The 22,977-nt window shown below is 46.0% G+C and overlaps 1 protein-coding gene across 6 annotated transcripts in view; it reads left to right on the plus strand.

Annotated features, from left to right (window-relative positions):
• The window catches only part of Foxn3 (forkhead box N3), a 362,922-nt gene that overhangs the window by 253,217 nt on the left and 86,728 nt on the right, over positions 1–22,977 (plus strand). For all 6 annotated transcript variants that reach the window (XM_076921433.1, XM_076921431.1, XM_076921434.1 and 3 more), the window contains one exon: positions 12,884–12,948. In XM_076921433.1, the coding sequence (XP_076777548.1) occupies positions 12,884–12,948 (65 nt within the window). The remainder of the gene's footprint in view (positions 1–12,883; positions 12,949–22,977) is intronic.

Raw genomic sequence — 22,977 nt, forward strand, 5'->3', positions numbered from 1 at the left:
CCCTGCAATGTTGGAAGAGGACCAGTGACTCAGGGTGCAGGGTTCCTCAGACCTGTTGCTATTTGTTTTTCTGAGCTGAAAGATCCAGTGTGAGACTGAGAGAGACTCCTTAGGCATCTGGGGAACAATGACAATCAAATGACTTGTAAGAATGGCCTGTCAGGAGACAGCCAGAGAGAGGGAACGAGTACCTGGAGAGGGGGACGAGGGACTGTCTCTCTCAGGGTAGCGGCTATGGATGTGCAGTGGGTGGCATCCAAACAAAGGCAAGTGCCAGGCGCAAGTGTCACTCTGGCAGACATCAGTGAGTACTTTTCAGGAATTTAAATAGATTTGTTCTGCTTTCAAGCCAGCTTGTAAGTAGGTCCAATAAACCACGGACATCAGCTTCAGCCTGTTCCTCAGGAATCCACTTTGGGGAGCCTGGGCTCCCTTCCCTTGATGACACACTTAGACAGGTCTCCTGCTGTGTCACCAGCTTACCAAATCAGCATTTTAATTTTCATTTCATCTTTGGTGGGTATGACTATCAAGAGAAGAAATTATCTCCAGGAGACTAAGGAGAATCTCTGTTTTCCTGACAAATAGGTCATTTTTCTTATCTGACCAACATTATGAGGAATGCCAGGAACACAACAGTGTCCAAAACAAGGATGAATTAAAATATTTAGAGCTCTGATATTTTCAAAATAGGTGGTAGTGGCTTCTGAATGACAGAAATATATCTTGCTTTGAAAGTGGAATTATTTCAAGGGAGACCCGAGAGACGGGCAGTAGTAGTTTCATCTAACATGTGGTGGTGACTGCCTCAACCCAGTGCTATTGTCAAAGGACACAGTTTGCACCTGTGGTCAGCTCTGTCGTCCTAGATCTAGGCCTGGCCCAAGGACTTAGAAAATCTGCTATGGTCCAGTTGGGGATGTAACTCGGTGAGTGGTGTAAACTTGGGCTTTATCTGGGAAAACCACCTGGTTCCACTCTTCACCATTGTCAAGACCTCAGGGAGACACCGTGGTAGAGGGAGGAGAGACTAGGCTTCCTCTGTCCTTCAACCCCAGTCTGAGCCTATGTATGTGAGTCCTCTCTGGGGTCATAATGGCCTGAGTGGATGGTGTGGAAACTGTCCCTTTCAGCTCTCTCCATTCCAGAGACTTGTAGCATTTGACAGATGTCCCCATCCCCACCTCCCTTAGGTACTTGGGTTCTGTGTTTGTGGTTATTATGGATTGGCCATTGTGTTTATAGTCACCTTTGTTAATGGCCTGGTCCCTGGGGGGTTGCTGGTAGGTGAGGTGGGGATGTCGGTTTATGAGTTGATAAAAGTGACGGTTGATCCCATGAACCGCTCTCTGCTCTGGTTTGAGATGTACAACTGCCATTGCCATTTACACCATGAGATGGACCCCTATGGCTAAGGGTTGTCCTGTGTCATCTGGACTTTCAGCCAGCTTCCCACAGGATGGGCTAACTGGCTCTCCTTTATCAAGTCAGCTGTCTCAGTTATCTCATGGTAGTAATGACTTTAAGCTGATGTTTTATTAGCACAATGAAGAGAGTATATAATAAACCAGAATCATAAATAATAATAATAAACCAGAATTTACTGAACACGTACAGGGAGTTACATACCTCGTAAGGGAGTTGGCACATTGGCAGAGTCTGTAGTTTCTCTGGTGGGAGTGGGGGCTTCCAGTCAGGAACTGGCTGTGCGGTTGGTATTTAAAATCTTGGGTCAAGAGCAATACTGTTAGGGCTTAGAGAAGAGCCACATGAGGGAAGCTTCAGGCAGAGGGGTTCTTCGTGGCTTCTGCCACACTAAAGGGGCACCAGACTGTATAACAGCCTGTCATGGAGGGATCCAGAGGGACTAAGTTTCCAAGCATCATGTAGCACTATCTGTCATCCTCGATACATCCCAAGGTCCTCTATTTTATCTGTTGTGTGGGGCATGTTTATCCCTGTCTCTTGGTGGACAGGACGGTTTCTTTATTGCTCTGTCTGCATTCAGGGTAAGGGAGTGTTTATTTAGTGAATGAGTGAGTGAGTGAGTGAGTAAGGGGAAAGAGTAAGGGGATGTGGGTCAGGAGCCCAGGGATGGAGGAACAAAGCTCCCTGTCCTCTTAAGGAATGGCTGCTTACCTACTGATTTCCTGTTTGTTATACAAACAACTTGAAACAATCTACTTATCAAGAGAAAAGGCTTATTTTGGTTCCTGCTTATGTATGTTCCAGATCGTGATTGATGGGCCCCTGGCTTTTAGGCCCGAGGAAAGGTGGGGAACAAGTGGCAGAGACCATTGTCTTTGGGCCAGGAAGCAGAGAGGGGGACATGGAGAAGACCAGGGATCCATAATTCCTTTGAAGGCACATCTTCACTCAACCTCTCGCCTTTAAAAGTATAACTACCTTTCTAAATAGACTCTGCAGACCAAGCCTCCAAAACATGGATTTGGGGGGACACTCAAGATCCAAATGACATCCACCTGTCCATCCCTCTTTGACTTATCCATCCATCCGCCTGTTGTCTCCCACCTATTATTATCCATCTGTTTATATCCTGTATCATCTACCATCCATCTCTAGCATCACCTATCTCTTAGCTGTCTCTTGTCTATCTGTTGTCTGTTGAAGCATGGCCACGTGCACAGGAAGTCTGCCATCAGGACCATGTACAAGTGTACAGCTCAGTGTAGCTACTCACTGATGCGCTTCAGTAGCCATAGTCTGCCTCTAGAATCATTTTTCTCTTGTAGGACTGAAATAATAACCATGAACAGCCACTCCCCAGGGCCTTTCCACCCATCTCCCATCAACCAATTCTACTTTCTGTCTATGACTTTGATGACTCCAGGCACCTCAGATACATAGAATCATGTAGAATTTGCCTTTTTTGTGACTGGCTCATTGCATTTAGCATAACATCCTCAGGGTTTATCTGTGTCACTGAATCATCTTCCTTGAAAGGATATTCCCTATGTATATTCTGTGTTTAGCTTGTCCACTCATCTATCAATGAGCCTGTTTCCACTCCCCCACTGTTGTGACTAAGACCACTGTGGATGTGATGTACAGATATCTAGAGTCCTTGCTTTTTATTGGCAGTGCGAGGGTGCGGGGGGCTGTATATTCAGAAGTAGAACAACTGATTTATAAGTTTTCTTTCAGTGTATGTGGTATGTGTATGTGGGTACACATGTTGGTACAGGTGTAAGTGCACTTGTATTTGCATACAGGCCAGAGGAGAATGTTGGGTCTCATTCCCTGTGGCTTTCTATCTTACTCCCTTGAGATAGGACCTCTCATTGTACCTTGGGCTCACTGCCTCGTTTCTCTACCAGGCGTGTGGTCAGCTAGCCCTAGTGGTCCTCCCGTCTCTGCTTTTCCCAACCCTAAGATTACCGGCTCATCTGTTCAGACCTGGCTTGTGGTAGGGAGGAAGCCAAACTCAGGTTCTCACTGCCTGTTGAGTAGGCATTATCCACTGAGCTGTCTCCCTAGACTTTGATTTGTGAGGAACCCCTGTGTTCATCCCATTGTGCTGTATGTACCTTGTTAAGAATAAGACCCAGGAGTTATCTGGTGGCATTGACCATAAGCTTCCGTAACTACCTTTGTGGACCTTGCCTTTTCTCTGTGTTCCTCCTTCATGTGTTGACATGGGTAAGCCTGGCCACATATGTACAGTGGACTCATGTCTCAGATTCTCTTGTTTCCTTTTAGAAAAGGTGGAGTTGATCCCTGAGGTCTTTGACAGATGTCTTCTGTGGAAACCCCAGGCTGCTCTGGAGCTTAAACTGGGACCAAGCTGGCCCTAGACTGGAGTTAGGAACAGCTGCTCAGCTTTGCTCTGCCACCGGCTCAGTTGTGATTAGTAGGTTCATTTGCATCTAAAAGGAGTAGTTTTCTTATCAGCACCATTGAGTTGGGAACCAGTGTACTCCCATTTATGTGGAGTGGCCCATTTAAATGGGGCCCATTAAGCAGTAAAAGTAAATGTGGGTGTTTTACAAATGCAAATACATCATGCAAATAATGTACTTTCTGCAGAATGATGCCATGGTTTTCATATGTAAAATTAGAAACGTGTAGCACTAAGATAATGATAAACACCTTTGCAACTGTTGAGGAAGATGTACACTGAGCTGGTGCATCTGAAACCCAGCCTTGGGGTTTAGGCAGCATTTTGTCAGTCCGCCCAAATAGGCCTTCCATATTATAAAAAATATACATGTACTTATCTAGTTATTTATATATTCCTAGGTAATCAAGAAATCACAGAAAAGAGAAGTTAAAAATCACCTAGCTCATTACTTACCATCAGTGATGAGATTTATAATTTTCTTTCCAATTTTCAATATGATGGTAGGGGAAGAAGACATGGTATGGGCATGCTTCTTTGTAAAAAGATTTAATTATGGCTCCATTAGAGATTTGTGTTTAATCCTTAGAGCTTGAGTAATTGTGTCAGGGAGATGCAAGCAGCATTCTGCCATTTCTTTTAGTAGAATTATGACAACTGTCTATTGTGTGCAGCAACCTCTGGCTAGTTCCAAGTGGGGAGTCACTGTTGGACAATGCATGCGCCTGCAGGATGAATGAAAGGATTAAGGAACCAGAGTAGAGAGACAGTATGGACTCTGCTTTATTCCCTGAGGGACTGGATAGCCTGTAAGTGCCAGAAAAATTCAGAGTGCTCATTGGGTAGAAGTTGTGGGAAAATGCCTTCCTGGGGTCTGAAATTTCGGTTGATCCTTAAAAGGTAACTCTCCTGAGAACATGGGACAAGGGCAGGCTAGAAAGAGAATGAGCTCAGCTGGATCCTAAAGGCATATGGTCTGTGTGTTAAAGGCTTGCCCCAGGCAGCATCTTAAGGATAGCAGGAAGGTGCTGGAAAGGATGGCAGGGTTTCTGAGCTGACAGCGAGAGTAGCACCAAGTGTACCTGCCCTGCCCCATGAGCTTTTGTTTACACTGAAGTCTTCAAATGCAAATTATACAGCAATTCCCTATATTGAGGATGTACAAAAATGTTGACTTGGAGCAAGAGCTCCAGTGACCCCCATGTCCCCAGGGATACCTCTGCCAACCCCAGGGTTGGTGTGAGTGCACACTTGTCTTTGCAGGGATAAGTTATGCAGGGCAAATGGCTGTGAGGGAGGGAGAGCCTGGGTGGGGAGACCTCCTGGCTGTTAGGGAGAACTTCTCAACTACACAAAATCAGTGAGGCTACAAAGGCAGAGGAGGTTCAGGGGACATTAGGGAGAATTTACAGGAATGAACAGAGGAAAACAATGGGGCTCTAGGAGTCTGACCGGGAACATTTTGCAAGTAGTCACCCAAAGTAGGGTTGTTATGTTCTCTAGTGTTAAGAGGAATGCAGAGTTCAAGTTTAAACTTTTATCCCCACCCCCCACCCCCACCCCCCTTCCAGCCAACATCTGAAAGTTACAAGCCAAGTTCTCAGTGTGGTCACTAAGTAAAGATTCAAGAGAAGAAAAACACAAGTGTGCTGTGTCTGGGTGTCAAATGTCCCATGTGAAGAGCAATGACAGATATTCCGTGGAAGCCTCCAAAGTTATGCATTGGTGTCCTGACACTCTAGTACCTCAGGGTATGACCTTGTTTGAAAATAAAGTCCTTGAAAATGTAACCAGCTGCAACAAGGTCCTGTTACAGCATGGAGGACCACTGAGCCAGTAGGGTTGATCTCTTTACACTCAAGAGAAGTTTCAGACAGATGTAGGGAGTTGGGGGGGGTGGCATGAAAGGAGAAGTCAGGGCAGCAGTTCCAAAAACCAACAGCACCCAGGATTTCTAGCAAGCTACCAGAAGCTGGCAGAAAAGACTGGGAAGCAAGGGCCTGCGGGTATTGAGGCTAAAGGTGGAAAGGGTTTTTAAAGAGATAATGCCCTAACAAAGGAGACTTTATATAACCAGAGGCAAAGTCCTGATATGTGAGAGGGTGGGAGGTGAGGAATGGGGAAGAGGGCTGGCTGGTGGGCAGTTTCTATTTTCTTCCTCTTTTTGTACTAGTCTCACAGAATCTCCTAAGCTCTGCAGTTCCTAAACAATAGAAATTTAATTCTGGAGCCTGAGAAAAGCCCAAGGTCAGGTTCTTCATCAGGTCTCTTGGGGCACAGATTCCCAGGGTTTCCCAAATGGCATGCTTCAATGTGGTAGCAATCTCACGGCATTTTTATAGTTACAGAATAAAAGAAAACCATAAAGCAAATCACTGATGAATATCAGATATGCACACTCCAACAAACACTGCTACCATCTCAGATGTTACCTTTGGTTTTCTGGAAGTGAGTGTTCTGTTAATACTTTCTGAAAGGATTTATCAAATAGAAGGGGACTTACTACTGAGGGACTAGAGAGCCAAGATCATTTGGGTACAGACCTGTACATCCCAGCTCTCCGCTCTCACCAAAGCTCTAGTCCATCCATTTGCCTGGTAGGAATTTAATCCGGTGCATCACCGTTCTATCATCCCTCCCCAAACTAATTGGCGATGGTAAGCAGGCTACCCACTGTTGAAATAAATAAAACGAGACAGTGTGTCTGTCCCAGGCCGCTGTCACTTGTCAGTTGCTTACAGGCATCTCAGGCCATAGCATATGGGGGCATGGTGGTCATATAGGCTGTAGGCTGGCTGTGGGGGTCTCCAGCGACCACACTTGCTTTAGGTTACAAAGCCATTCCACTTCTTTCTGTGATCCGTGTTTTGCCCCCAGAGAATCTTGCCACTCTGGTGCTTATGCTTTCTGGGGTCCCAGATGGTGGTTGTCTGGTCACTTCAGTGATTGCCTCCTGACAGTTGTCAACCTCCAAACACTGGCCAGCCCTGGGAGGTTCCCCCATGTCCGATTTTAAGGTTCTTTGGAGGAGCAAGAGAAGGAAGAGGTGTCTTTGAAGCTGTTTCTTTAGCCGTTGGTGTTTTTGAACAATTGGTTGTGTCTGGACTAAGGAACAGTGCATTTGGACACTTTAAAACCATCCTTCAGGAAAAAAGGAAGATCAGAATCACCCTTGTCTGTCATGGGAATGCAGAAAAGAGCCAAATTCCGAGAGCCCAGGAGGCTTGAGGAAGTGTCGGCCCCAAGCCACATCTGCAGCAAGTGTCGCCCTGTGGCCTTGAGTTTCTTGGAATTGGGACCACAGCGGGGACTTTTCTCTTTGACACCCTCGTTTCTTGTGTGCTGCACACCATCGGTTGCCCCAGCAGACAGTTGAGGCTTGGGCCAGTTAGAAGACCTAAAATGTTAGAGACTGCATTTTTACCACATATGCTGTCCACACCTCCTCAGATTGGACCAGCTGCTCAGACACTCCTGTTTTATTGACCTTCCCCCACCCCTCCCCAGCTTGTATTTCTGTAACTTTACTTTCTTAAAGTCTTTTATTGTTTGATAATTCATACATACATATAATGTGTTTTGATTAAAGTTCCTTTCCCATATCTCCTCCCTTTCCCCCCACTATGCTTCCCTCCCAACTTCGTGTGTGTGTGTGTGTGTGTGTGTGTGTGTGTGTGTGTGTGTGTGTGTGTGTGTTAAGCCCACAGAGCCTGTTTACTTAATGCTACCTGCATGTGCAGGGGTATAGGCTATCCACTGGAGCCTCTCTGAGGCCACATCTCTGAAGAAAATGGATTCTTTGTCCCCAGCAGCCCTTCAGTTAGGAGTGGGACCTCATGAGTCTGTCCCTAGGCCATACTGGGGTTTTGGCTGGCTTGATCTCATACACACCACCACAGCAATTGTGTCTAGCACATAGTTTGCTGCAGCTTCTGCTACCTCTGTCTCTGTCTTCCCACCCACTCTTCTGCAATGACCCTCGGGGATCCTTTTTTATTATGAGAGGTTATGAAAGTGCAGAAGGAGTCCTGAAACTTGCAAAGATTTGCTTATACACCAAGTGATGCCTCCCTAATAGTTGGGGTGATTTGTTACCCCAAACTTCTTCTGTGTCTGTGTCTCTGCCTGGGCACACCTAATGGTTACAATTTGAGAGGCTTAACATTGATTTCTCAGGGGTTGTGTTTGGGTCTTAGGTAGGCTCTACTTTGTATTATCTACCCGGTGATCTACCACAGTTAGTTTAAAGGGATAATTTCCAACATGGTTTGTTTTTGTTGGTTGATTTCCATTTTTTTTCTCCTCAGGTGGTGGAGGCAGGTTTGTCCTAGCAAAATGCTCACACTAGTGGCCCCCTGTAGTACAATGGAAACATTCAGTGTGTGTGTGTGTACACACACATACAATCTGGCTGTGTTACTCCTGTCAAAACATTCGATGGTGGATGTACAAATCCTGAAGATTACTAAGGTGTAACAGGAATCACAAGTTTCCTGAAGAGTAGTTAAGCTCAAGCCCCTAAGAGGACTGGGCCATTTTGGTGGACAGCAAAGGAAGGTCAGGGAGTGTGAATTGCCCTTCTTCCTGCACAACACTCCAGGCTTCAGGTCAAGCAGGCACCCATGCCAGAGCCCCTTTGTCTCCCTCCACATCACTTGATACTCTTTCTCCCTCTCAACTCTATAACTTAATGATAAAACCCATGTAACATAAAGTGTACCATCATCCCCATTTTTAAGTGTGCCTTGCTGTAGTGTGAAGATCACCGGACTCATTGTGTAGCCAGTCTCCATAACTGTTCTCCTTGCAAAACCAAAATTGTGACCATCCAATACTCACTCTCCACACGCTCTTCCCAGCCCCTGACAATGCCTTCCTGCTTCCATCTCTGAGTGACGGCTCTGGAGACCTCATGGAAGGAAGCACACACGACAGTGTGGTCCTCTGCTGACTTTAATCGTTTAGCATTCCTTCACATCCCCTCCACGTTGACGCATCCTGTTCTTTGTGATCTCCAGTTCATGCGTGGCATCTGGGCCCTTGGAAAAACACACTTTTCTTAGTTTGCTTACTGTTGGGCTCCTAAAAAGTCCAGACTGGTGAATACAGGATCGGTACTCAGAGCTGCCAGAGCTTTGGGGTTGTAATATGTCCCTGTTTTATAACGGTTGAAGCTCGTGTGGTAGGGTAGACATCCGACAGAGTGCATCATGATTCCAAGAACTACCTGGGGCCCTACCACCTGTTGACTCCCAGCATCTTGGGACTGGAGAAAAGAGCATGAAGCCCAGGAGTCATTGAGTACTGTGGGCTTCTGGGGGACACATGGTGTGCTGTTTAGGAGAAATCCTGCCTCTTTTGGGTTTTGTTGGTTCAGCACCCGGCTCAGCGTTTAGCAGAGCAGTGTTTTGAAATGCCAGTTCAAAGACAGACTTTCTGGCAGGCAGGACCCTCTTAACCTGTTGGCCTGCATCTTTTGTTGCTGAGTCGGTACTGCCGATGATGCTGAAGGTCACCGTTAGCACATTATTGAAATGAGACATTCGCCGTGCAGGCCTTGTATTGTTTCTGCTGATAGGAGCCCACTGTTTTTCACATATGGTTAGTCAGATTGCTTTTTCTAGCCAGGAACTTTGCCTAGGAGAGATTCCTAACAAAAGACCTTCCATGGAGAAGGATGGCTAAGAGTTCTGTGTGGGAAGGCAGACAGGGCAAGCTGGAAGATGAACAAGGAAAGGAGGCAGGGGCTCTGGAATCCCAGAGTTGCTCTTGTGTTGCCACTAGCTCAGAGTCCTGTAACCTCCCAGGACTGCTCACCTCTGGAATGGGAAGGTGACCTCTGTCAGAAACAGGGGAAACTGTTGGGTTCAGTAGTTGACCACTTTGCTGATCTAGTGATCAGCCGTGTGGGGACCATGGTGAAACAGTGAGAATCCGCTGGGTTATGGGGCCTTCCAGGACGTTTTTCATAGAAGTGACATTCACTGGCCACTTACAGTCACAGGACAAGGCTCAGGAACCTGTTCTTACCATGTGTCTACCACTTCATTCCTCCACTCTTAGGTTGAAAAGGGGGGCAGGAGGTACCATCCCTCCCAAACACCACACCACTGTTTTCTCCAAATGATTGCAGTTACTATGTATCTTTAAGTAATTTCATTTGGATGTATTTTTAGCTAACTTTGAGTTCTGAAGGCCAATCAGCCAGGGATGTCTCCAGCTGTAGGACTAACAGTCAACTATGTGCTTTGCTAGCCTGCAGCTGGAGCCAGTGCCATTAGCCTTCCACGACATTTCTTGTCTCTCTAGATGGCATCAGAGGACAGTCTGGCAGTCAATTCTCAGAGGGCACAGATAGGAGTCTTTTAGTTTTTTTCTTTTTCTTCTTCCCAGGCTTTTGTACCAAACACAGTTCTCAATAGTCGCTTGATAAACCCTTAAATCCTGAACAGTCAGATGATATCATTTTGAGGGAAAATCTAAAAGGAGCCTGCGGAATATGGCACCTGGGAGCTCAAAAGCTTTGTAGTTAGCGTTGGGGGAACGCTGGGCTCACTTAACTGCTAGAAAGACGTGCACACCATCTTCATGCACTCACACACATACACACACTGTGCACGCACACACGCGAACACACACACTCCGAGTACAACAGCAAGACTCGGTTTGCAGGGCTAAACCTCCCTCTACCACCTGAGGACAGACCGAGGGACAGCAGAGCCCCGTGACCACAGAACACCAGTGAGTGACTTAAGGTGTTAAAGGGTGCTCCAGTAGATTTCTGTCAGACAGAGAATTTTCCTTATCTAAAACCACGGGGTTTATCTGCCCTCAGCTCCCCACATTTGCTCCATCCTGGGTGTCTACTCGGTTTTCAGCCAAATCAAGGTCAGGATCAAAAGGAGATTTGGGTGGCAGTAAGCTGGATATTCAGGCTTCTGCAGTAATACTCAATTATTGAATTCTCCAGAAGCAGTGAACTCCTATATAATGAAGTCCTCAGTTTTTAAGTATCTTTATGAATCCGCCAGTTCAGTGTTAGCAGCTGCCAGCTTGCTATTTCCTGCTTTAATATAAAGATAAGGGGGTAGGGCTCTGGGAACTTGCTAGGGTGCTTAAAGGCCAGCCTAAACATTTCAACACACCTCGTTCTTCCTGACTGAGCCTTTTAAAGGGCCCCCAAATGCCATAGGAAAGGAGCCACATGGGAGGGGAGTCAGCTTGCCATCATTGTTCTGCAGCCCCGAGACGTCCCCAGCACGGTCTGTTACTGTCCTGTGTACCTCCTTGTCACCCAGAAGCCTCACATGCCAGGGCTGAGAATCTGGACAGGGGCTATACCAATCACTTTTTACTATAGTGGATCCAAAGCAAAATAAAACAAAATCTATGAGCATTCAAGTTCCTAGGACATGCACGCCTCAGATCTGCAGGTCTGGCTCAGACCTCTTCAATAGAGTAGGTGCTACGCTGAAGTAAGCAATGCCAGGTTCTGGGTTTCCAGTACATGTAAGAGTTATATTTAACATGATGTATGTACAGTCCGTTGTGCTTACAGCAGTACTACATATAGATGTAGAAACCTCACAAAGTTCCTTTGTTGCTAAAGATTGCGAAGGATCATGGGAACTGAGGGCAGGGCTGTTGGTACAGTTGCTCCACACAGGCTGTTCAAACCTATAATTCATTAAAGGAAAGAATAAGACACCCTGGCACATAGCAAGGTACATGAAAGTGGAGTGCAGAAAACAGGAGATGCCCGTGTTAGCAAGCACATGTGATATCATCATGCTATGTAATAGCGTTTTTATGCAGTAGCGTTTTTCTCTTTTCTAACTCCCCTCAATCTTGTACTATGTCCCTATAGCTGTGACAGTGTTTGTACCTCTGGTAATAAAATTCCAGCAGGCAGAATGCACTAACAATCCCCCTTCCTTGTTAACAGCATTGCTATCCTTCACAACCAGACTCCAGCTGACTACTGAAGAGTTCTAGTGTTTATTCAGGGGCGCTCGCACGTGCGTGCGTGCGTGTATGTGTATGTGTGTATGTTTGTGTGTCTGTGTCTGTCTGTCTGCCTGCCTGCCGGCCCAATGAACTTACAGATATCTCTTTGACCAATTTCAATTTGTTAAATGTTGAATCTGATTGATGCTACATCAACCAACATCATTTGCCACATACTATTTTGGTGAGAGTAATTTAAATTGCCTCTTGGGCTGGATTTGCTAATGTGAACTGACGGCTTTCTAACATTAATCTTAAGCGAGTCCTTGATTGAGGATAACCCCCTTTCCACTTGAAGGGTTTTCTGCTAAGATTGGGTAGCTATAAAGTTTTCCACCGACTGTCTTAAGACAGTGGAAATGCTCACCTAGAAATGCAGAGTGCCTTAGTGATTGATCGATCTTGCTCGTGTTCTTGCCTCTGCTGTTACTAGAATGTGGGTGGCAATCCATCTGCAGGGTGTTTTATGGGGTACTGAGTGCAACAATTTAAGCCAAGAAATTGAAAACAAGATGCAAAACAACAGACAAGGGAGAACAGGAGCAGAGCAAGGTTACATCTGTATGAAGAGGATTTGCAAGAAAGGCCAGCTTCTGTATATAGCAGACAAGTTCTGATGTGTAACCAGGAAGTGCCCGCAGCCCTGGTCAGTCTCAAGACACAAAGACTTGTTTGCCACATGCTTGAGCTCCCGAGCAGGTGAGCAATCGTTCTGTGCTCAGTGATACCACCTAATCCATTCAGCACACACGTGCACTTGCCAATTGCCTGTAGATGGTCTCAATAGCCAGGTGTGACCCTAGCTAGCCAAGATGACAACCAGAATACTCGCACAGATGGTTTTGCCGTGGGGAATAGAAAGCCTGTTTTTAACCTGATTGTTTTTGAAGCACACCTGGGGAAGTGTTTCAAGGCCACCACAAGTGAAGGTGGAGAAGGGGGTGCCAGGGAAAGGGCTGCTGGGAGTGAGTGGAGCCCCGCTCTCAAAGCCTCACACACATTTGTGTTCTCTTGCAGCACATCAGGTCCACCCATCTGGCCGGGCAGTACCTTCTTCAAGAGAAATGGAGCCCTTCTGCAAGGTAGGTGTCTCAGAGTGCCTTCTCCTATTCCCTGGTATCCTTCCCTCCTCCTTGTGCATGGCCAGCCAGGCTGCTCTCTGGAGAGGCATGACTGTTGTGCCCTGGGTCCGACTGCCCACTTCTTACTTCTTCCTGCTCAAGTGTCTTGGCTGCTGTGACTTGAGATTGAAACCAGGCCTCTGTCCCTCCCAAGACTGTTGATTGGGTGGAGTGGGGACAGTGTGACAGTTGAACTGTGACAGTAGTGCACACTGGCTGATAAAAGTAAGCTCTCGGGTGTGTCTGATACCTGAGGTGATTGAGGCTGGCTTGGATGCTTTGACACTTTAGTCATCACGGAGAGACATCTGTTCCCTGCTATCTCTTAACAGTCCTGTGTACCTGGAAGGTTGGCTGCAGTCTGTACCGATGCTTCAGGAACTCCTCATTTGTCCCCAGAGTCATTGCTGGGGGACTCTGCTAACTGTGTTTCAGTCCACCCTCAGCTGCTAGCTCGTCTCAAGGATCTCAAACTCCCCTGGTTTTGCTGTTACATTGCACCGCAATGCCAGTGGTGAAGATGGCACAGCTAAAACATCGTCAGTGTGTGCCCAAGTCTTGTAGAAGTTACCTCTGGGTTCCGGCTGTTGTGGATGTCTCTTCTATGGGTGAATTGGCCCTCTTGGTTCAGGGGTTGAGGATGAGAGGGAAGCTCAGACCCTGAAAGTGTCTACTTAGGGTTGTCCGAGAGCTTCAGGGCTGTGCTGTTGTGGGTGAGGAGTTTGATGCCTTTTGGCTGGCTGTTCAGTGTGTCTTATAAAAGAATGCACTGAAGCGAGCCACAGTATAAAGGAGTCAGGTAGCCCTGTGCTTAAGAAGAGACATCTGTCATTGGGTTTCTGGAGTAGTTCCAGCAATGGTGGCAGATACGGTTCTTGTTTCATGGGCCACACGGTTTCTTGCTTTTTAATAGCATATGAAATGTGGAGCAGGAATGTTTCTGGGTTTTGGTGGGGGTTTTTGATTTGTTTTGTTTATTTTTTTTTTTTTTTTTTGTTTTTTTTTTTTTTTTTTTGGTTTGGTTTTTTTTTTTTTTTTTTTTTTTTCAGATAAAGTTGGGTAAATCCTACTTTTCATAGCCATCGTGGGTATCCTACATGTCTTAAGAAAAGAGACGGAATTAGCACGAGGGTAGCAAGCAGTGGTTGGGTCCACGCTTGGGGTTTTCTCAAGGGAAGCTGGTGGGCTTCTCTGCTTGGTTACACTAATGGCATGGGTACCCTTCACCTTTGAATTAGTTTTAGGATTGGGATTTTGTTTGCTTAGAGCTTTTTCTTACAGGATGCAGTCTGTTCTACGTTAGGGAAGACACTCTCTGGGGATGAGGTTTTTGGGTTTGTACCTATGACACAACACCCTGGAAAGAGTTGGTAATGCCTAAAGCTGGGTGAGTGTGGTGGCTGTTTCATGGGTGGATGTGTCTTTTACTTGATTTGTGATTTTTAAGTTTCATGATTCCTCTACTACACTGGGAATTAACTGTACAGGTTTCAGATGTACATGGCATCTGTATTCAGTTGAGTATAACTTGTATGTCTGTCATCTGTAGTGTACATTTGAAAACAATTAAAATCTAAGTTTGGGGGTGTGAAATCTAAGTTTCTGTGATGTTTTTATCATTTTGTCCTACCTGTCTGGAGTCTCTGAGACCCCTCTGCCCTGAAAAGATCATTCTCAGGTTTTAAGGGTTCCCCAAATGATTTCATGTCTTCTTTTGGGGGCTTAAAGGGCTGTCCAGGAGCTGTGAATGCCTACAGTCAGCTTTCTGCCTAAAGATACAGGGATACAAAGGAGGGGGCTGACCCTCCACACCTACAGAAGCTCCTTAAAATCTTATCAGTTCCAAGTCCACTTTCTCAGCACTGTCCCTTGTTTTCCCTCTGTCAAGTTGAAGGCAAATCTTGAGACTAAGAAGGAACCCAGACTCAATGATGATGTGTTGCCAGCATGGTGGTGAGGGTATAGGATGCAGGAACGGGAAGATAGGCAGCAGGGCTGGGTTGTGAAGAGAGGGTCTACTTTTTGGTGGGAGCTTAAAGAAGAGGGGCATCACTTTCTAGAGGAACTGACACTTGAGTAAGGACTCAAAACAGAAGAAAAAGTGTGTGTGTGTGTGTGTGTGTGTGTGTGTGTGTGTGTGTGTGTTTGCGTGTATGTAATCCATAGATGTGGCATTGCCAGAGAGGAAAACCACAACAGCACATGTCATCCCAGAGGACAAAACAATGGGGACATGGTGCTGGACACGTGGACCATGCCTGGGACACGGCACATGTTCCTTGACCTTGTCCAAATAAGCCACTGAAAGTAGAAAATAGCATATACATAGGCCTTCACCTCCTACACCATGTGCTTAATAACACAAGTCACTGTAAAGTGTCGATGCTTTGTCCTTGTTAACATGTGGCTGATGGCGTCTGCACACTGTCGTTACTGCCCAGTATCAGAAGAAGGCCCTATACCCCTTGCCTAGGAGGGTTCAGTACTGAAAAGAGAGTTTCTTTCTTTCTTTCTTTCTTTCCTTTTTTTTTTTTTTTTTCTTGCTCTTTGGAGGTAGGCTTATATAGCTGAGACTGCCTCAAACTTGCTATGCAATAAAGGATAATCTTCGACTTCTGGTCCTTCTAGAACTACGGGTATGTACCACCATGCCTGGATCTTCCAGGACAGTTCCTCCTGAAGGCATATGGCTTTCACACCATCATGAAGTTGAAAAAGCAAAACAAAACCAACAACAACAACAACAAAGCCAAAAAAAAAAAAACCCCAAAACCCAAAGCCAAACCACAAGTAAGGGTGTCCTTGTAATATGCTGTTCTAATCACATGGAAGTGAGAACCTGAGCTGGTGCTGAGACCAGTGATCTAATACAACCGGGAACCACCTTGTGTCATCTAATGCCTGCTGGGCTTGTGAGCTGAAGGGCGCGCTGGTATTTTCTAGTCTAAATAAAACTAATAGGAAGAATTAGCTGCTCAAGGTCTTGCTCAGACCTCAAAGGTGGCACCATCTTTTGGTTCAAAATCACAGGCAGACTGGGCTATTGAATCACCTCAGTTTAGGATACTGGGGGAAGAGTTGGTTTGGATTACGTCAGGCACAGCTACTTCACGTAATTGGTCATTTTGTCAATTCCCAGTGTTTATTCTGAACACCATTTAGTCTGTGAGAAGCAATCTCAGTATTCTAGCGGTTGCAACAGACTAGAGAGCCCTTCAGTTTTTGTACAATAGAAACCAAGCAGAGCCTCACAAGGGGACAAGCCCGTTGTCTAACAAGAAATCCGTGGCATCTAAACACAGTGTGGCTTATTCAGAGGCTTGCAGGAGTGGCCAGCTGGCAGGTGTCTTCAACAGACCCCATGTCTTTGAGTTTTTGTGTTTGTCTGTGTGTTTCAATGTTTTTCATACACACACACATATGCACATATACATATATGAAGAATATACATATATATGCTTAATGATGTCTTTTTTTTTTTTAGTGAAAGAGTTGAAGTTCTTTAAGGATTTTCCTTCCCACCTCCAACCATTACAAGACTAAATTTAGGTTATTTCATTTAAAGGTCACTGTGGCTTGAATTATTTTCATGAGTCTGTATTTCATAATTGAAGGTATTTCTCACCCTGGTCTGCCCCCCTACATCTGGCCTCTGATGGTTTCACCCTAAAAGGACGTAAGACACCCCCACCCCCATCACCCTTAGCTTCCTTCTTTCTGCTATAACTTGGTGCAAGCTGGGCCTGCCTGTCCCTGCCCGTCCCTACTGCTCTTTCTGTCCTTCGTAGGCCTGATGGCTTCTGAACTTGCCAGCATTTGTCAGTGAGAAGCACCTCCCTCACCTATCCACAGTAAGCTACACCTCCATTTCTGTGTCAGGCTGGAGCTGTCCAAGGGACACCCAGGACCAGTCTCTCAGCCACTCAGCCCAGCTTTTGGTCAGACCTCTCCAGTCAACAGCCTGACACCCTGCCTCCTCTGGTTTCCCCTCACCTTCCTTTTCCTTCACTCTAGCTAGCATTAGGTCACTATTATTATTATTATTATTATTATTATTATTATTATTATTATTATTATTATTACTACCAACTATTATCAAAATAAACCATTACCAAATCTATGTTCCTAGCATGCAGTGAATGAATCAAAGCATTCTATCACACCCAACAGGTTTTTCTTTCTTGGCTGCTGACAGCCCACAGGATAAACTAATGAAATGGAAAGAAATCCTTAGAGACATTTTCAGTGCACAGAGCAGGATTAAGCCACCACACGCCAACAGCAAATGGGGGGAAGGAGAGGGGGACCGGTTCTTTGCTGGCAGATTCATGTTGTTTCTGTGTGTGCACAAGTGCATGCACCATTGGGAAACCATGCATGAAGACGACTGCTCTGGGGAATGGGCTGTTCCATGTTCTGGGTTGGCTTCATGCAGGGACTGTTCCCACCTGCCCTCCACAGCCCTCTGCCGACACAGCCTGACCATGGTGTTTCACTGATAGATAGATAAGGGAATTCCCACTTGGTTTTATTTCATGCCACAGAAGGCTCGAGGGTGAATACTCAGAAAACTCAGGTTTTGAGTCAGATCCCCAAACCCTTGTCCTCAGTAAACTCTATGACTATGGTCAAGATGCGTGGGAGAGCCAAGCTCATCTTTTTTTCTTCAGTGTAAATTGAGGAGTGTCCCTCTGGGAGTTTCCTCCCTGAATTCCAGCTCTGGTCCTTCCTAGCAACTTTTCTAAAAATCAAAATGAACGAGGAGCACACAGAGAAGAGGTCACATGGTAAGACAGGAAGCCAGAAAAAGATACATTTAATTTTTTTTTTATTTTTTTATTTTAGGTGTATGGTTGTTTTGCCTGCATGTACATCTGTGTAACACATGTGTGTGGTGCCCACAGAGGTTAGGAGAGGGCATGCCCTAGAACTGGAGTTAACAGAAGGTTGTGAACAGCCACGTGGGTGCCAGGAACCAAACCCAGGTGACATCAAACCCAGGTGACACCAAACTCAGGTGACCTGCAAGAGCAACCAGTGCTTAACCGCCACGCCACCACTGCCACCCCTGAAGGGCTTGTTCATTTTTTGGCAACTCTCTTTCCTGTGAATTTATTCCTCACAACAACCAGCATTAATCCCTTCCTAGGCAATTGTCATTAATGATGTAACCACCTGCATGTCTTCTCTATCTCCAAAGGGTTTGCTCTTCCACGCACTCACAGAGATACACCACAATGTCTTGTCAGGAGCATTCTTCTCGGTTTCCACTCTGAGTGTCAGCCCTGCCAGCATCTCTTTGCTGATGCTAGCAGGATTCAGAGGCCTCTCTTTGGTCCAGGGCACTCAGTTCTCAAATTCAAGGCCCCACATCTCAGGTTTTGTTGGGTTTTCTGAGACCCTCCCCCGCCCATCTCTTTCACATGTGGCAGTTCACCCTGGGCTTTCTGGCATCTTTCATCCTTTCCACAAGCTGACTCTTTTGTCCACTGCGCAAAAGAGGACATTCACCTCTTGCATAAATCTGCTCATTGCCCCCAGGCGCACCCATTAAGAAACCTCAGCGCTTACAGAAAGGGGGCAGCCCCTCTCTGCTTTTGCCCTCAGACATGCACTGCCTTCTGTTCTCCTTGGCCCAGGATAGACTGGCATTGTTTGTCTTTCTGTCCTGCAGTAAGTAAGAATTTTTATGGAGCCGCAGTCATTGTCAGGTTGCCGTGCTGTTTACAGAGGTGAAGTTAACAGAGTGCTCTCGGGCTCCTCCAATCTTTCTTTGTGTGCTTTGGAACATGCTTTTATATTCATTAAAAAACAACAAGGAAGGATGATTTTCAGAGGCCAGTAGTTCATTTTGATCTTTGCTGATCCAGTTTATCTATCTATCTGTCTGTCTGTCTATCTATCTATCTATCTATCTATCCATCCATCCATCCATCCATCCATCCATCTATCTATCTTGGAATGAAGGGTCTTACGTAGCACTTGTCAGCTTCAGACTTGCTATGTCCATTTGCCTTACAAGCACTGGGATTGCAGGTGTGTGTTAGCATGTTCAGTTGGTGTCGTGATGAGGATCGGAGGCTTTGTACATGCTAGCAAGAGCTGAGCTGCACCCTGACACCTGTCCAAACTTCCCACAGGCCAGTCGCCTACCATGCAGTCAAAGGCACCTTCAGTTCCATATTCTGCATTTCCCTGCTTGACCCTGACTTTAGCTAATCTCCGGACCCTTGTCTCTAGTCATTGTCTTCATGAAAGTCTCATATTGCTCTTTGAGGAAGAAGCCCTGTGAGCAGACTGCTGAGTAAGACATTGTGGCCAGCAAGGCTGAGGACAGGAAATTGAAAGCATTTACCAGAGACTTCCTCAAGAGTCAAGGCATCTGTTTCCCCCACTTGCTGTGTGTGTGTGTCTGTGTGTCTGTGTATGTCTATGTGTGTGCATGTACCCCGCCTGCTTGTAGGTGTGCCCATGCTATGGTTCAAGTATTGAGGGCAGAGGACATCTTCTAGTCTTAGTATACACTGTCTGCCTTTTTTGAACAGACTCTTTTTACATAGGTACTTCAGGCTAGCTGGCCTGGAAGCTGCCAGGCATCCTCCTGCCTCTGCTTTTCTGCTCCAGTAGAAGCCTGCAATTACAACCTTTTGCACGATGCAGCTGGCTTTCCTTGGGCTCCTGGGGTTTCAGGTCCTCACACATGCACAGAGAATTACTTTACCTATGGAGCCAGTCCCCCAGCACACACTTTATGATTGTTAAAGATTAGATGGAGGAAATAAAGTCCTAGAATTAGCCACTGAAAGGTCACTCCAAAGAACAACCCTGCTCCTGAGCAGTGATCTTACTCGATGTGAATTTTTATGGATGTAACTTTACACTAAATTCTTCAATAAGAATGTTTCCTTGTAGGTTGCATTGCATTTAGGACTGTTTCTGTAATCTATTACGTTATACCCACAACAAGACTATGAAATATAGAGATGAAAGCACTTTAGATCCTGTCGCCATGTACAGCATGTGTCTATCAAAGAGCCCAGGCTTTAAGTACAGTTGGAAAGGAAAAGCCATTCTCCGTGAAGCTCCGTGGAACTGCTAGGGTGGAGGTCTAGAAATATTTTTGTAAAATAACCAAAAGACTTAAGGATAATGAAGCTTTTAGGATGTGTTCTCAGCAAGCTGTTCACATGATGGTTTCAGAAGTGGACTTAAAATTACCCCCATAAGCATCTGAAGCCAATTTTATATTTTTTTCTGCTCACTGTGAGTTTCCTTCCCAAGCCCTTGGCAAGAGTCAGGCCTTAGGGTTTTCGTATCTATGCCATCATGCACACAGTTGGGATGTATGCCTACATCCATGTGCACATGTCTCTAGCCCCGGTTCTTTAGTGGAACGGCCTTATAGAGAGAGACCATTACTTTCAGTGGCCCATGCAGCCTGTAGAAGAAAGATATGGTTGCTCCAGATGTAGGTTCTCTGGATGTAGGTGCCCATGACCCTAACCTCCCTCCAGAGGATGCAGTGAGACTAGGGGAGCAGAAATGGAGCCCTGGGATGACGGACCTCCCCCCAACTACGTGCCCTCAGGCAGCTCGTCTGATTGGTACAGGCCTCTGCTTTCTGCCCAGTCCAATAAGCAAGAGTCCCAACTTCACGAACTTAGTGAGAATTAAAAGGCAGTGTATGTGCAGAACATTTCTTATGTTCACGGTAACATCTTTGCAGGCACCTTCACCCTCAAGCAACGACAAGTATCAGCAGCAACGACAAACATTCCCTCACCGCCCCACCCCCAGTTGGCTGTAGAGATGCCTTTAGGGATATTTAAGGCCATTTTCAGTCTCCTATGTATTGAGGCTGAGAAAGACTCAGGCTCTCCTCCCAAGAGCATCCCATGCAGTTCTTGACATGTTTGAATGACTGTGGTCCCACAGAAATATAACGGAAGGAAGGTTCCACTGGGCTGGGCTGGAGTTGCCTGTGATTTGTAGATCTTGTTCTTTGACTTAGTGTCCTGGATTATGCAGAATAAAACTAGACCTGACATTCATAAAGTCTGTTTCAGTAAACAGGGAGGTCGGACAATGGAAAGCGAGAACCAACTACTCATGTGGTGGCGAGGAACTTAGGCCATCCTTGAAGAGGGGCCCAGCGGGCCCGGCCCCTTCCCAGCAGTTACCAAAGCATGCATCAACTAGTGCTTCTTAGCCTATAGATTGTTTTTATTTTGGGGGCACTGGGACTCATTATGCAGCCAAGGCTGGACTGGAACTTCTGGCCCTCCTCCCTTCTGAAGCTCCTATCTCCTGCTGTGTGCCATTGTGTTGAGCTCAAACTACAAGTTTTCTGGAGTGTGCTCAGGTAATCTGATTCTAATTGGACACCAATTACAGGCATGAATTAGAAGCATAAGTCTCTGCTGTGGTGACATTTGCAACAAGACTGTGATAAAGTCTTAATAAAGACCAAAATGTGAGACATGTACAAAGAACAGTTCTGTGTTGAGTCTCTCTTGTTCCCAAACCCCGTGCTTCAGCCTCTTCCTTCAGCCTCTTCCTTGTGTGGGAGTGAGTTGATCCTGGGGCTGTGTTCCTGTTGAAGGCCATGTCAGCTGGCTCCCAGGCCAGCTACCATTACCATTACCGTCTACCAGTAACAGGATCAGGGCTCATTCCTCATCTTGTAGTACCACTGTGGACATAATTCCTACATCAGTTTTTGATGGACACTCTCTAGCCTTGATGACAGGTTGTCGGTAGCCACGTGGCTCAGGCCAGGCCAGGGTTGCACTGTGCTTTTTATTTTGTGGGGAGAGGGGCGCCAGAAGCTCTATAGAATATGCTGACCTCATCAGCTAACTACCCTGACTCTCCTACACCCCACTTTAGAACCAGTATGAAAGAAAGAGTCTAAACACAATGATAAGAAGCTACTCCACCTGCTCCTGCTTAGACACTGTAAGCCCTCTGGTTTACCTAGGCCAATGGAAAGTGAGCTTCTCTTGTGTTCAACCAAAGGTCCTGACCAGTCAGGCTCCTCTAAAGAAACAGTATCAGTTAAACTAATACACACATCTCCGATGACTTCTGTGTATCATGACATGGGGTGCTCTCCAGGATGGCAGCTTAAGCCAGCAAGCAATACTAGGACTATTGTCTTTAATGAGCTCTATTATCTACGCACCCAGTTATAGCCACGGAGCACTGGTTTGCAAAAGCATTTGCTTCAGGAAAAGTGGACAGTGCCTACCTGCTCTCACAGAATGAGAAAAACAAGCGCAAATGAAATATTTTCTCCAAGCAAGTTGTGTATGTGTGTAAATGAATATGTAGCTGCAGGTGTATGCTGGTATATCCATGCTCAAGTGTGTATATTATGTGTGTATGTTTTGAATGAGTGCCAAGTTCAGGTGTACGACATAGAGGCTATTTTCAGCAGTCCCTGTTCTCTTCAGGTCCATTGACTCCCATGTCTGACAAGTGCAATTGGCAGTTAGATGGCCTGTGTAGAAGAGAATTATATCCACACTCTCTGTGGCTCCCAACCCCCGCAGACAAGTGTATGTGACGGATCACATCTTTCACTTAGCATCTTCTCTTCCTCTTATTGCCATTTGAATTCATCGAGAACAGTCTTGAGTCTCATTAGAGGAGTCTTCATTTAAAAATTAAGTTGGGAACTAGCAAGTGAAATTGAAGAGGCAATGCCTTTGGTTCTGAACTGAGTTTTTATTACTCAGTTACTCTTCAAATTATACTGATTTCAGGTGTATTTTTTTTTTTTTTCCTAAATAGATTGGGAAGCCCAAAGGCTTTCTAGACTAATGGTTATCTGCACCTCCATTTCCCCTCTCATCCACCTGACCCCAGGGGTACCTCACCTCTACCTGCTGCATCAGCTGTCTGAGAGCCTCCACCCCACCTCCTGTTCTTTCCCTCGTCAGTCCCAGCTGTGAGCATGGCAGTTTAGGTGGCCCTGGCAGCCTCTGT

This window comes from Arvicanthis niloticus, chromosome 23, assembly GCF_011762505.2.
Source record: "Arvicanthis niloticus isolate mArvNil1 chromosome 23, mArvNil1.pat.X, whole genome shotgun sequence".
NCBI classification, from domain to species: Eukaryota; Metazoa; Chordata; class Mammalia; order Rodentia; family Muridae; genus Arvicanthis; species Arvicanthis niloticus.